This window comes from Hemicordylus capensis, chromosome 3 (genome assembly GCF_027244095.1).
Source record: "Hemicordylus capensis ecotype Gifberg chromosome 3, rHemCap1.1.pri, whole genome shotgun sequence".
Classification (NCBI taxonomy): domain Eukaryota; kingdom Metazoa; phylum Chordata; class Lepidosauria; order Squamata; family Cordylidae; genus Hemicordylus; species Hemicordylus capensis.
The window spans coordinates 150089615-150102687 of NC_069659.1; the positions used below are offsets into that span (position 1 = coordinate 150089615).

Genomic DNA, 13073 nt, shown 5'->3' on the forward strand with positions numbered 1-13073 from the left:
TTCCAGATTCAGGACTATGTAAATGAAGAGCACCTTTGAGAGCAACCTTTAATTCCTTGTGGAGGGAGAGCCCAAGGGAGAGAGTTCTTTAGTCCTGCTTACACTCCAGAGAGCCACTCTATATCAGCTGTCCTGATTTTCCAGACCTACTACCTAGCTTCTTTACTTCTGCTTTGTTTTTCCATAATTATCTCTAGACTACTATTCTTTCTGATTGGATCCTTTCCATCTGGGCAGCTTCCTCTTTTGATACCTCTTTCTTATTAAAAAAAAAAATCCTTCCATTCTTTATTTTTCCTATCTCTGTATATTCTCTTCTCTACCATGGCCTCTCAACAGAACAAGCCTGGGAACATCATAGTCTTCAGAGCACAACAAAGAGGAAAAGATTGCCTATCAAAATGCTCTGACTTGCTTGTGTTTAGCATCAGTTTACAGAGGGTGCTCATCGAGGATCACTAGGAGCCTTGCTGGCTCCAACTCAGTCACAGACTCAGAAGAGGGTACTTCAGAGGCCTCGGGCTCCAGCGACATTTCATGCTGCCACAGCCCACCAACACAGGGACAGATCAAACATGAAACCAAAAATGAAAGAGCCTTGGAGTGAAAAAAGAGAGAAGACTCCCCCAAAATGTGCCAGCTCAGAACTCCCTGTCCACAGCCAGCTCTGCTTCAGTGGGCTCTTTCAGTACCGGGACAAAGTGGCTACAAGCTTTCTTCCTGATATTATGGAATTGCTCAGAGTTCCTCCAATGGATGCTCCAGTGGTGGCCTTGCTCATTGAAGCTATATTGCCTAAGGAAGGGGATACCACAGTGAAGGAACCCACAGATAGACAAGCTGAAACTTCCATGCACTGTTCCCATGAGGCAATGGTCATAGCACTTAGAGCAGATACTACAGCATCTATCATTGTTACCGCTTCTATTATATGAATCAATGAGTTACTCAACAACCCACCATCTGATTCATCCAAGATGTGGAATGCCCTGTTAAAACATCAAAGGGTGTTAGTCTTCATAACCAATGCTACTCTGGACAGTGTTATTTTCACCACCAGAGCTATGGGGACAAAAGTGGTAGCAAGAAGAAACATTTGGCTAAAGGACTGGCAAGTAGACACCACCTCCAAATCTAACCTAGCTATGATCCTGTTCCATGGAAGAAAGCTCTTCGTGAAGCACTAGAAAAGGTCCTAGTAGAGACCAAAGGCCTTTTGTCTCTAGAAGAGAGGATAAGAGAGCATTGTGCAGATATTATCCAACCTTCAGATCATACGTGCTCTCCTATCACCCCAGAGACAACTCTCAGAATCAGCATCCATTCTGGACTAGATCCCATACCTCTTCCAGACAATCTTCACAGAGCCAAACCAGGTCTTCCTTCACTTTCCAAACTAAAATGCCCTGCCAGCAGTTCTGACTCTCAGCACTTCTAGGTTGGGGGACATATTACTGACTTTTTTAAAAAAAAAATATTTATTGTTAGATTTATATACCGCCTTTAATTAAAAAACAGTCTCAAGGCGGTTTACAAAAGTTAAAACACAAAATAAAAAAAAGTTAAAAGTATTTAGCTAAAAATATAAAAGCAATCTGATAATAAAATATATAATATACAAATACAGAAAACTATACATGGATAAAACACCCAGACGCAGCAATAAAACAATCATGTAAAGGCCTGGATGAAAATCCAAGATTTAACCAGCTTCTTTCACACCTGGGAGTCTTCAGCATCAGACAAGTGAGTGCTAAAGATGGTCCAGCTAGGGTACAAAACAGAATTCCACTGTTTGCCCAGGCACAGGTTCCTCCCCACACCCACGTACCATTCCCTGGCGGCGGGGGACAGGAATACTAGTTGTAAGGGAGCAACAACAGGAGAGAGGGCATGCATGTACCTCTTGCCTGTGGGCTCACCAGAGGCATCTGGTGGGCCACTGTGTGAAACAGGATGCTGAACTAGATGGGCCTTGGGCCTGATCTAGCAGGGCTGTTAATAAGAAATTATGTTCTTATGAATCCTAAAAGCAATCCAATATCTCTTCAACATAGGAGCAATAGAAACCATTTCTCCACTTCAGTGAAGGACAGGGGTTTATTCTATATTGTTCACTGTGCCGAAAAAGGACACATTTAAAGTACCTCAGCTGGCTTAAAGTACCTCAACAGTACCTGGATTTAAAGTACCTCAACAGATTGGTGACACGAAATAAGTTCCAAATAGAAACTGCTCTCCATCACGGAAGCTCTACAATACCTGGACATGCTAGCTCCCATAGACCAAGAGAGGCCTATCTCCATGTATGCATCCACCTGGACAGCAGACTGCTTATCCATTTTTGTTACCAGGGTCGACATTATAAATTTAAAGTTCTTCTGTTTGGCCTTTCTTCAGTGCCCAATGTGTTCACAGAAGTTATGCACCCTTAGTAGCACATCTGAGACTGCGGGGTATAAACATGTATATGTTCCTGGACAACCTTCTCTTATGCTCCTCCTCACTTCCTCTATCAAAGTCAGGCCTCCAACAGACACTTAACTGCCTCAAAGACCATTACTTCCTTATCAGCAAGGAAGAGAGTCATATCTGCCCCATGCATCAAATACAACACCTTGGGGTCATAATGGATACGGTTGACAACCGACTGTTCCTACCACAAGATTGGACTAAAACACTCTTCACTCTGCTACATGTGGTGACTGACCTCAAACAGGTAGACATTCAGTCATTAGGGTCTAGTGGTAGCATCCCTAGACTCTGTCCTGTGGGCTCGACTTCACCTCCACCCTTCCACTGTGCACTGCTGGCATACCAGAAGGCCATGGACAGGAAAAATCACCTAAATATTCCTCTTCCCCCTCCCCTGATACAACCTCTACATTTGTGGACTCATCAACAATTTGACTTGGGAAAAGTCTTTCCTGAAACTGAAAAGAATACTCATCACGACAGATGCCAGCCTTCAGGGATTGGGGGGCTCAGTTTGTATCAGCCAACGTTCAGCAAAAGTGGATAGCGGGGGTAGGGGAGACTAGACAGTATAAATTGGCTAGAACTTCAAGCCATTTATCTAGCCTCCCTTAGTTGCAGGAGCCCACATCTTCATAAGGATAGACAGTGTATCTGCAAAGGCACATATAAAACAGCAAGGAGGGACCAGATCCAGATCACTCCACCAGGAAGCATCCAAGATGCTTCACTGGGCATCAATCAAAGCACATCACGTTAGCAGGTTCCTCAATACAAGAGTGAACTGGCTGAAGCACCAGGACTCCACCCAGCGGAATGGAGGCTCAACAGCAAGTACTCCACTGGATCACCAGCCAGCTCGGAAAGCCCCAAATCAGCCTGTTTGCCTCCCCTCCACGCACCAAGTTGACCAGGTTCTTCTCAGGCTTTCCAACAGAGGGAGCAAAGCAGTGGATGACTTATCAGCCCCATGACGGAACATTCTCCTCTGTGCTGGTTCCCCTCCTAACCAGATTCCTCAGAAAGCTATGTTCTGAATGGGCAGAGGGAATACTTATTGCATCACACTGGCCAAGATTACCTTCGTTTTCAGGCATAGTGCAGCTATCAATGACAGGTCCCCTATTACTCCCAACTCATGAGGACCTATTCAGGCAAGGGCCCATACTTCATCACAATCTAGCTTGGCTATAGCTTGCCGCATGGAGGCTGAGCGCAGTATCATGGCACATCACGGTCATTCTCCACAAGTCATTGAGATCCTTCTGGCCTCCAGAGACCTTTGATGAATCATATTTATCATTGCACGTGGAGAACCTTCCTTCACTGGACTGCTCACTCTTCCCTTTTGATAGTGCAATGTGGGCTGGAGGAGTTCTTGGCTTTTCTTCAAGAAGTCCTGAACAAGGGACTCAAAGCCAACACCCTAAAATAGCAAGCCTCTTCCTTGACCGGTTTACTATCTATACCATGATGTCGTAACATCGTGGATCATTCACACTTCAGAAAGTTCCTTCAAAGTGCAGCTTTCCAGGCATCACTTACCATCGATTGATTCCCATTCTGGTAGCTACAGATAGTCCTGAAGAACTTACCACCACTTGAAGCTTTATGCATTTTCCTTTATGCATATTCTCCTTTAAACTGCTGTTTCTTATCACAACCATCTCAGCTAGGTAGTTGTCTGGCCTCTATGCTTTGTCAGTTAAGGACCATCTCTGCACCTTCTTCTCAAATGCAGTCCATCTTATTCCCAATCCCGTCTTTACACCAAAAGTTAACTCTACCTTCCATAGGTCTCAGAACATTTATCTTGATTTGTTCTGCCCTCATTCCACACATCCTAAGGAAAAACAGTGGCATATGCTGGATGTACATAGGGCATTACTTTGCCAGAACCTTGCCATTCTGAAGATTGGACTCATTTGTCTCCTCCTTGCCCACCAATATGAGACAAAAGGTGTCTACAGTAACTATTGTTCACTAGATTAAAGACTGTATTTTCTTAGCCTAGAGAAGTTCAACATCTCCCGGAACTGTCTCAGGTCATGGCTCATTCCACCAGATATGTGACTGCATTGGCAGCCTTCTCCACAAGTGGAGGAAATCTGTGAGGCAACCACATGGAAGACACTAGCTAATTTTATCAGACATTACAAACTGGACTCGCATTGTCCCAAGCTGCCTTTGGCCATCAAGTCCTGCAATTGATTCTTCCTTCCCATTAGATCCATCCTTAACCACCCAGGTAGTAGGCTGTGGTATTATTCCACAAAGGGTGCCCTCTTGCCCCAGCAGAGAATGGAACATTGTACTCACCATGAAAATATCTTCTTGCTAGTGTAAAGGAGGGCACTCGTGCCCTCCCATTGGCAGCTCAGTCTAATGGATGCCTCTCTTCATCTTGAGAATTTACAGAATAATTAGGATCTTGTTGGAGATTCATTTCTTATTATTTTTCTACTACTACTGTAATACTTGTGAGTAGCACCTCTTATTTTCTTAGCTAGACAACAGAACTGAGGGAGAATCTCCCTCCAAACGGTTTTAGAGGCTCTCTTCATTTACACAGTCCTGCCTTTGGAGCAATGTGGGTGAAGATAACCTGCAATGGGTGCCCTCTGTTACACCAGCAAGAAGAAACCCTCATAGTGAGTACCAATGTTCCATTTTTAGCAGTTAATACAGTAATAGCCAGGGGAGACAGCAGGAAGGCCTCTGCCTGTGAGTAATAAGATAGGGACCAGTTCAGTTAGATTCATGAAGGAAGTTACAGTATTTTCCTTTATTGTGTTGCTTGAATCTGAGTTTGCCAGGTTATTGAAAACTTTCTCTCTTACAGTCTGCTTTATGAAGAGACAGTTCTTATTGCAAACTCTTGTTTTTCTTGTAATCTAATAATAAACTCTTGTTGGTGATGTGTGCTACTCTTCATTTTGGGTCTGCCATAGTCAAATGCCTTCGGAAGCCCAGGACTGCTCAGGCCTCCTAGGGATTTTACCACGTTAACCTCTCCCAGGAATCTTATACGCAGAGAGTGGTTTGTTCCATGTTAAAATGGTGGGGGCCTACAGTGAACGCCTTACAGTCAAAGATTCTGGCTCTGGTAGGAGCTATGAGAAATGGCCTATTAAATAACAGCACCCCTGGATGCCATTCAATTGCTTTCAAAACTCTCATCAGTTTCAAGAGATTTTCTGCGTGATATGGGTGGGGAGGGTTGCTGACTCAAGTCCAAAACTCGCAAAAATAGTTATGTTGCTCACTGAATCCAGGTCAGAGATAACTGATTATTTAGGACATTTTATATGAAAGTTATAAAATCACAAGTAAAAAACTAAAATTCCCCTCTGAAAATTCTGTCACTTAATGTGTGATGGCAGCAGTGTTCCCTCTAACAGGGATTCCCAGATGTTGTTGACTACAACTCCCAGAATCCCCAGCTGCATTGGTGTTTGCTTGGGGATGATGGGAGTTGTAGTCAACAACATCTGGGAATCCCTGTTTGAGGGAACACTGGATGGCAGTGGTTGACATACTGCAGAAAATTATTCAAAGTAGTCCCATTGAAAATAGGGGATGGAGCCGCTCTGGGAAGAACAGAAGTTCCCTCCCTGGCATCTCCAAGATAGAGCTGAGAGAGATTCCTGCCTGCAACCTTGGAGAAGCCGCTGCCAGTCTGTGTAGACCAGGCCTGCGGGTTGCATGTGACCCACGAGGCCTTTTTTCTTGGCCTGCATGGCCATTCCACTTGCCCCCGCCTCCCTCCTGACCCGAACCTCCGTGTATTTTTAAATTTTTATTTACATTTCTGCCATTGCGCAGCCGAGGGATGGCTGCCAGGGAGGTGAGCCAGGAGTAGTCCTCCTTCCCTCCCCCCACCCACTGGTGGATGGCAGCAGCAGCTCCCAGAGTGACGCAGGGCCTGCCGTTTGGCCCTACATCTCTTCCCAAATGCAAGGCATGCCTGAGCAGTTGAAAACAGATGTGGGGCCAACGGCAGCCCCTGCATCGCTCTGGAAGCCACTGCCACCACTGGGGAGGGAGAAGAGAAGGACTACTCCTAGCTCATCCCCCTGAGCCATCCCTCGGCCGTGCAGTGGCAGAAATCTAAACGGAAAATCACCGAGGTTTGGCAGGATGGAGTGGCTCCTGTCATAAAGCCTGCACTCCCTCCCTCCCCCCCTCTCTCCCACCCCCTTCTCCTCCTCCAAGCCTCCTGCCCCATCCTTTCCCTCTTTCTTTCCCCCTCTCCATTCTCTCTCTCTCTCTCTCTCTCTCTCTCTTTCAATCCAAGCCTCCTGCCCCATCCTTTCCCTGTTTTCTTCCTCCATTCGCTCTCTCTCAAGCCAAGTCTTCTGCCCCATCCTTTCCCTTTGTCTTTCCTTCCTCCATTCTCTCTCTTTCTAGCCAAGTCTTCTGTCCCATCCTTTCCGTTTTTCTTCCCCCCGCCTTCTCTCTCATTCTTTCTCTCAAGCCAAGCCTCATGCCCCATCCTTTCCCTCTTTCTTTCCACCTCTACATTCTGATCAAAGTGTAATCTTCTTATAAAATTATGAGGAAAACATCTCCATTTTTCCTCCTTACAAGTTCTCCAGGTTAAGTGTAATGATTTGGCAGAGGTGGAAAGGAAGAACAATGCATTTTATTATGTATTTTGTTCAGATTGTATTGCATTTATTTTATTAGAATGAATTTTAATACAATTTATTTCATATTAATTTAAATTAATATTGGCCTGCCAATACGTCAAAAGTTAAATTTTGATTAAATTCATTTTAATTAATTTCACTTTAATTTGATTTAATTAATTAATTGATATTAAGTGTTACTTTAATAATCTGCATCCTAAAAATTGACCTCTGCCCCCATGAACCAAGTCACAGTTGGTTTTGGCCCACCAGGTCAATTGAGTTGTGTACGCCTGGTGTAGACAATACTGAGCTAGATAGACCTATGATCTGACGCAATATATGGCAGCTTCCTTTATAAGAGAGGAGAGCTGGTCTTGTGGTAGCAAGCATGACTTGTCCCCTTAGCTAAGCAGGGTCCACCCTGGTTGCGTATGAAAGGGAGACTAGGTGTGAGCACTATAAGATATTCCTTTAGGGGATGGAGCTGCTCTAGGAAGAGCAGAAGGTTTCAAGTTCCATTCCTGGCTTCTCCTAGATAGGGCTGAGAGAGATTCCTGCCTACAACATTGGAAAAGCCACTGCCAGTCTATGAAGACAATACTGAACTAGATAGACCGATAGTGTGACTCAGTATATGGTTAACTTGGCAAAGAGGCACCTTTTAATGTGGTGATTCTCTTTATTTAGCAGGGGGAGAATAACTGGCCATATCCACCCCAGCACAGTACCTCCAGTGACTGTTGCTGGTGTCTATCCTATGTTTCTTTTAGATTGTGATCCCTTTGGGGACAGGGATCCATCTTATTTATTTATTATTTCTCTGTGTAAACTGCCCTGAGTCATTTTTGGATGGGTGGTACAGAAATTGAATTAATCATAATAATAAATAATGAAGAAACAGTGGACCACCTAATCAGCTGCTGTAAAAAGATCACACAGACTGACTACAAATAAAGGCATGACAAGGTAGCAGGGATGATACACTGGAACTTCTGCAAAAAATACAAGCTAACTGTAGCCCAAAATTGGTGGGACCATACAATTGAAAAGGTTGTAGAAAATGAAGATGCAAAAATATTATGGGACTTCCGACTACAAACAGACAAACATCTGCCACACAATACACCAGATATAACTGTAGTTGAGAAGAAAGAAAAACAAGTCAAAATAATCGACATAGCAATACCAGGGGATAGCAGAAAAAAAATAGGAAAAAAATCACAAAATACAAAGATCTACAAACTGAAATTGAAAGGCTGTGGCAGAAGAAGACCAAAATAATCCCAGTGGTAATTGGCGCCTTAGGTGCAATGCCAAAAGACCTTGAAGAGCACCTCAACACCATAGGGGCCACAGAAATCACCATCAGCCAATTACAAAAAGCAACTTTACTGGGAACAGCCTAGATTCTGTGACGATATCAACAAGAACAATATTGATAACAAAATGTCGGCATCCCAGGCCCTTGGGAAGGACTCGATGTCTGGATGAAACAAACCAGTCAATAACACCTGTCTGATTGTGTAAACAAGAAATAATAATAAATATGGCAGCTTCCTATGTTCCTAAAAGGACAAAATAGCCTAACATCTTTAATTTCAGTGAGATTACTTTGAGTAATTTTCCACAGTATGTCAACCAGTAGCCCCATATAGCCACCAGGGCAACATTCCATCAGTAGGTCTATAATACAACCAGGAACTTAAAGGTATTTGGTTTATTTGATTCTGTGGCATTGTCAAATATAAATTATCTTATGCTTATAATTATCTTTTTTAAAGAATCAATTACTGACGGATCATGGGCATAATCCGCTAATGAAAAAGGTATTTGGTGTATACCTTTGCTTTCTGAAAAAAAACCAGTCGGAAACATCATTAAAAAGCGTCTTCAATGCTTTAAGATCACTAATTTATAAGGTGAGTTCCTTGAAATGTTAATTTCCTAAATTGTGTATAACACATTTTCACTGGCTGATGGGAGTTTTCTGAAGGTGCATAACCAAAGATGTTTGAGTGTGAGTTCATTTGTTTTCCCAGAGAGCAGCCTCTTGCGTCCAGATTATTTTTCAGAACTTGCCCCAAGTTTCAGTGGTCATACTTGAACCACACAAATGGCTACTTTTAGGAGACTGGTGGAGCTTTAATCTGTAACGTAGGTTTTGGCTTCAGTTAAGTTGCTTGCTGAGTTCAGCTGAGTAGTCAGTGACATTGCAACTGAACGAGAGGTGATGCGTGCACAGAAGTAGGCTTCTATATCTCCTTGTGGACCTGGGTGGGCCCCACTTCGCAACAGAGTAGTAGAGGCACAGAGCTACAATATCCATATTGTAGCCAGAGCTATAATACCCATATCAGCCAGTCAGGGTGACAGTAGTGGCTTTCCATTGCTGTGTCAACACAGACTGTATGGTGCTAGATAGACATCAAGCACTAACAGGTCTAACACTGGGGCAGAGGCAGTATAGAACTGAGTCTTCAAAACAAGTGATGGACACTATCGAAGGTGCCATCTGCAGCCTATGGGAGCCACAGATCTGTATTCTGTCCTCCTCTAGTATTTGGAATCAAGTACTAAATTCCTGCTCTTGCTTTGGTTTTGTGTGAAAGAGGTTGCAACTTTTCCTTACAGGCCACAAATTACTAATTTAGGTGAGGTAGTCAGGTTAGATTTTTTTTTTCCTTTGTTGGCTACTAAGTGTTGTGGACTTGATTTCAAGGATAACATTAAGGCTCCCAAACACACTGATTTATATGTTTAGATCCCTCCCTTTTGTTTAAATAATTTAAAGTAATTGTATTTAAAGACCTCTTGTAAAGTAAAGGCAATTTGATTTATAGAATAGATTGCTTGATTCTGGTATGTTTACTTTGATATTAGATTGATACTTGATGGTCTCACTTTTTTTGAGGAAATCAAAAGGTATTTTTTTATGTTCTGCAGTTTCCGTCTACATTTTATGAAGGGAGAGCTGACATGTGTTCTGCACTGTGCTATGAAATTTTGAAGTGCTGCAACTCCAAACTGAGTTCTGTTCGAACTGAAGCTTCACAACTCCTTTATTTCTTGATGAGGAATAATTTTGATTATACAGGAAAGAGGTCATTTGTAAGGACGCACTTACAGGTCAATATAGAATGTCGATTTAGTTTGGTTGGAATTCAGGGTAGGCTAAGTGGGCCCAGCCTAGTTATTGTTTGGGGGAGCCTCAGTATTTAATCTTTTGTTTAAGTTAGCTTAAAAGAAAACAGATATTTACAAAACTAAATTTCAGGTTAATGTTCTTATTTTAGAATGTGTGTATGAGTGTGCATGTGGATGTAGAATGTGTATGAGTGTGCATGTGGATTTCAAGGATAATATAGACTACAGGATAAATAGATTACAGCAAGCTCCAGAGTGATGGTGGTGGTGCATATGTTTATTTTATTATATTTTATTGTTCAATGTTTATACCGCCTTTCATAAGGCATCCCAAGGCGGTTTACAAAAGTTAAAATACAATAAAACTCCATTTAAAAATTCACATTTAAAACCTTAAAATCAGTTAAACAGTAAAAACCATAAAACACCAAAAAACACCAACCATAAAAAAGGTAAACAGAAGCAGAGACCTAGCCTGGCTATTTCATGTTGCATGCCCAGGCTTGCAATAGTCTGCACATCTATGATCACATTAAATAAGCCAGTTTGGCCTCTGGTATGTTATTGAGTATTATGGGAATAAGTTTCATTATTCTTTTTGAATGTATCTCCACCTGCAGATGATCCTTCTCTTTAAAAGGACAGTATTAAATATAAAAATTTGATTAAGTACAAGAATTCTCATGCACTCTATAGAATATATACATATTCTAGGAATATGCATGTACACAAGTTATATCCTCTAGCTCTCAATAGTTCACAAGATCTACCTTCTTCTCAAGTTAGAATTCCACCCCTGAGATTTTACAAATGTTAAATAGTGACATTTTCTGCGATCATGTCTTAAATACATGGTTGTGTACATAGCAACATAGTCTTTCAGTTTGCAGCCACATAGATTACCTTTCATCAAATGTTGCTGTAGTGGCATAAAATTCTTTATATCCAGCAGCTGTGTAGAGGAGCACCCTCTGCTGCTTCATTCAACTCACTAATGTTTCTAGATAGCCTGCAAATGTTGTGTGTGATGCATTAAATTAATAAGGGTTCATTAAAACTACAGTGATGTAATCTTACTTTATATACAGCGATGTTGCATCCGATTTCTCCCTTTTCCCCTCTCCTACGAGTTTGAAATTTTTGGATTCTTTTCCAATGGAAAGGGAAGCATCTTAATATCATACATGCTCAGGAAGGCCGGATATTATGATCACTCATTTCTGCTTCACTTTTTTGCCTTTTGGACCTCATATGGAGTCCTAGCTTATCTGATTCCCCCCTCACCTTTGCTTCACTTCAAGCTGTAAGAAGGTGATTCAAGTAACTGGGAGACAACTTATTAGACACATAAAACTAGGCAATTACTGACATTATTTGACCAAGTTCATTTTTATGTAAAGCTCACTTTTATGTAGAGCTTTTGTACTTTGTGTTTTGCTGGTCAAATGACCGTAACAATAAAGATTTGAAAACTAGGCAATTACTGACATGCAGGGCAATATGATACTCTCTTTGCAATCCTCATCTGTTTTCTCATGCTTTGGAATTAAATCACCTGGAGGATAACATCATTCTTGGATGACAGAAAAGAGTGTATGTGGTGCATCTATTTAATAAAACCAAAATGCAAATCAAAGAAACAGGTAAAAGATAACATTTACCAGGTTCTAATTAATAGTATATCATTATTTTGTAATGTGGTGGCTGTATTTTCACATTTTCACTGTAAACTAGATTTTATTAAGGTGTTCATTATTGATGGAAAACAAAGAAGAACATGAATTTTTTTCTGATACATAATATATTTTAAAAGACAAAATTAATTTTTGAATCTAATTTGATGTATATTTTTAAAACTGTCTTATGATACTCAGATACTTGATCATGCTTCTGGCTTCTTCTTTTCAGGTTATCATTTCTGTGAGTCAGTTGATTGCAGATGTTGTTGGAATTGGAGGAACCAGATTTCAGCAGTCTCTTTCCATCATTAATAATTGTGCTAACAGTGACAGACTTACCAAGGTTTGTAGTACCTATTTCTATGTTGGTATACAGAATTAGCTTCTATTAGCGCTATTCCCATAACATCGGTACAACACCCATGTGAACTTTACAGTTCAACTCTCAATAAGTCTATTTACTGTATGCGTAACCCTCACTAAGATTGATTAGTTAGTTAATTAGTTGCTTATTTGGAAAATGCATACTCATTTGTTTGACCAGTAGTACTTAAAGTGCTGTACAAGCAAATAACAAAATGCACAGAAATGCTTCTAGGATTATCCTGATAATGAAACCGATATTTTTCTAATCCAGCTGCTAGTTGTGAGTACAGGTGGCCCTCAATATTCACGAATTCATTTCCTGCAGTATGTTATTCGTAGGCCAGCTGCCTATATACCAATCTAGTTATCATGGGGAGTAGTTTTGCTTATTCAAGGGTCAACCCCCAGCCATAACTAAATTGTCTCAGCCACTCAAGCCTCCCTACACACCAACTGGGAATGTTGGGAGAATGGCCATTTAAACTTTAAAAAACCCTGCCTATCAGCTGATGGGGGACTTAAAGAGGCCATTTGGGTGGTCAGGTGCTTCTCTTGCAGATTCTTTTAGCCTCCACATATGCCAGCTGGGAAGTGCGGAGAGTGGCCATTTAAACTTTAAACCTCCCTGCCACACACAGTTCCTCCTCAAGTCCTCCTTCACACTTCTTGATTTTTCTTGCTCACTGGAAACAGTAGGCTAACAGTAGGCCCTGGAGCTGGTGGGAAAATCTGGATATGTGCACAGCTTAGTTTCCCACTACTCTGGTGCCCTCTT

General features: G+C 41.7%; 1 protein-coding gene across 27 annotated transcripts in view; it reads left to right on the top strand.

Moving 5' to 3' along the window:
- The window catches only part of DOCK9 (dedicator of cytokinesis 9), a 234727-nt gene that overhangs the window by 184937 nt on the left and 36717 nt on the right, over nucleotides 1-13073 (top strand). For all 27 annotated transcript variants that reach the window (XR_008318483.1, XM_053304835.1, XM_053304841.1 and 24 more), the window contains 3 exons: nucleotides 8891-9028; nucleotides 10053-10235; nucleotides 12162-12275. Coding sequence is in view for 26 of the 27 variants with exons in the window: in XM_053304835.1 (XP_053160810.1) it covers nucleotides 8891-9028; nucleotides 10053-10235; nucleotides 12162-12275 (435 nt within the window). In the remaining variant the exon portion in view is untranslated. The remainder of the gene's footprint in view (nucleotides 1-8890; nucleotides 9029-10052; nucleotides 10236-12161; nucleotides 12276-13073) is intronic.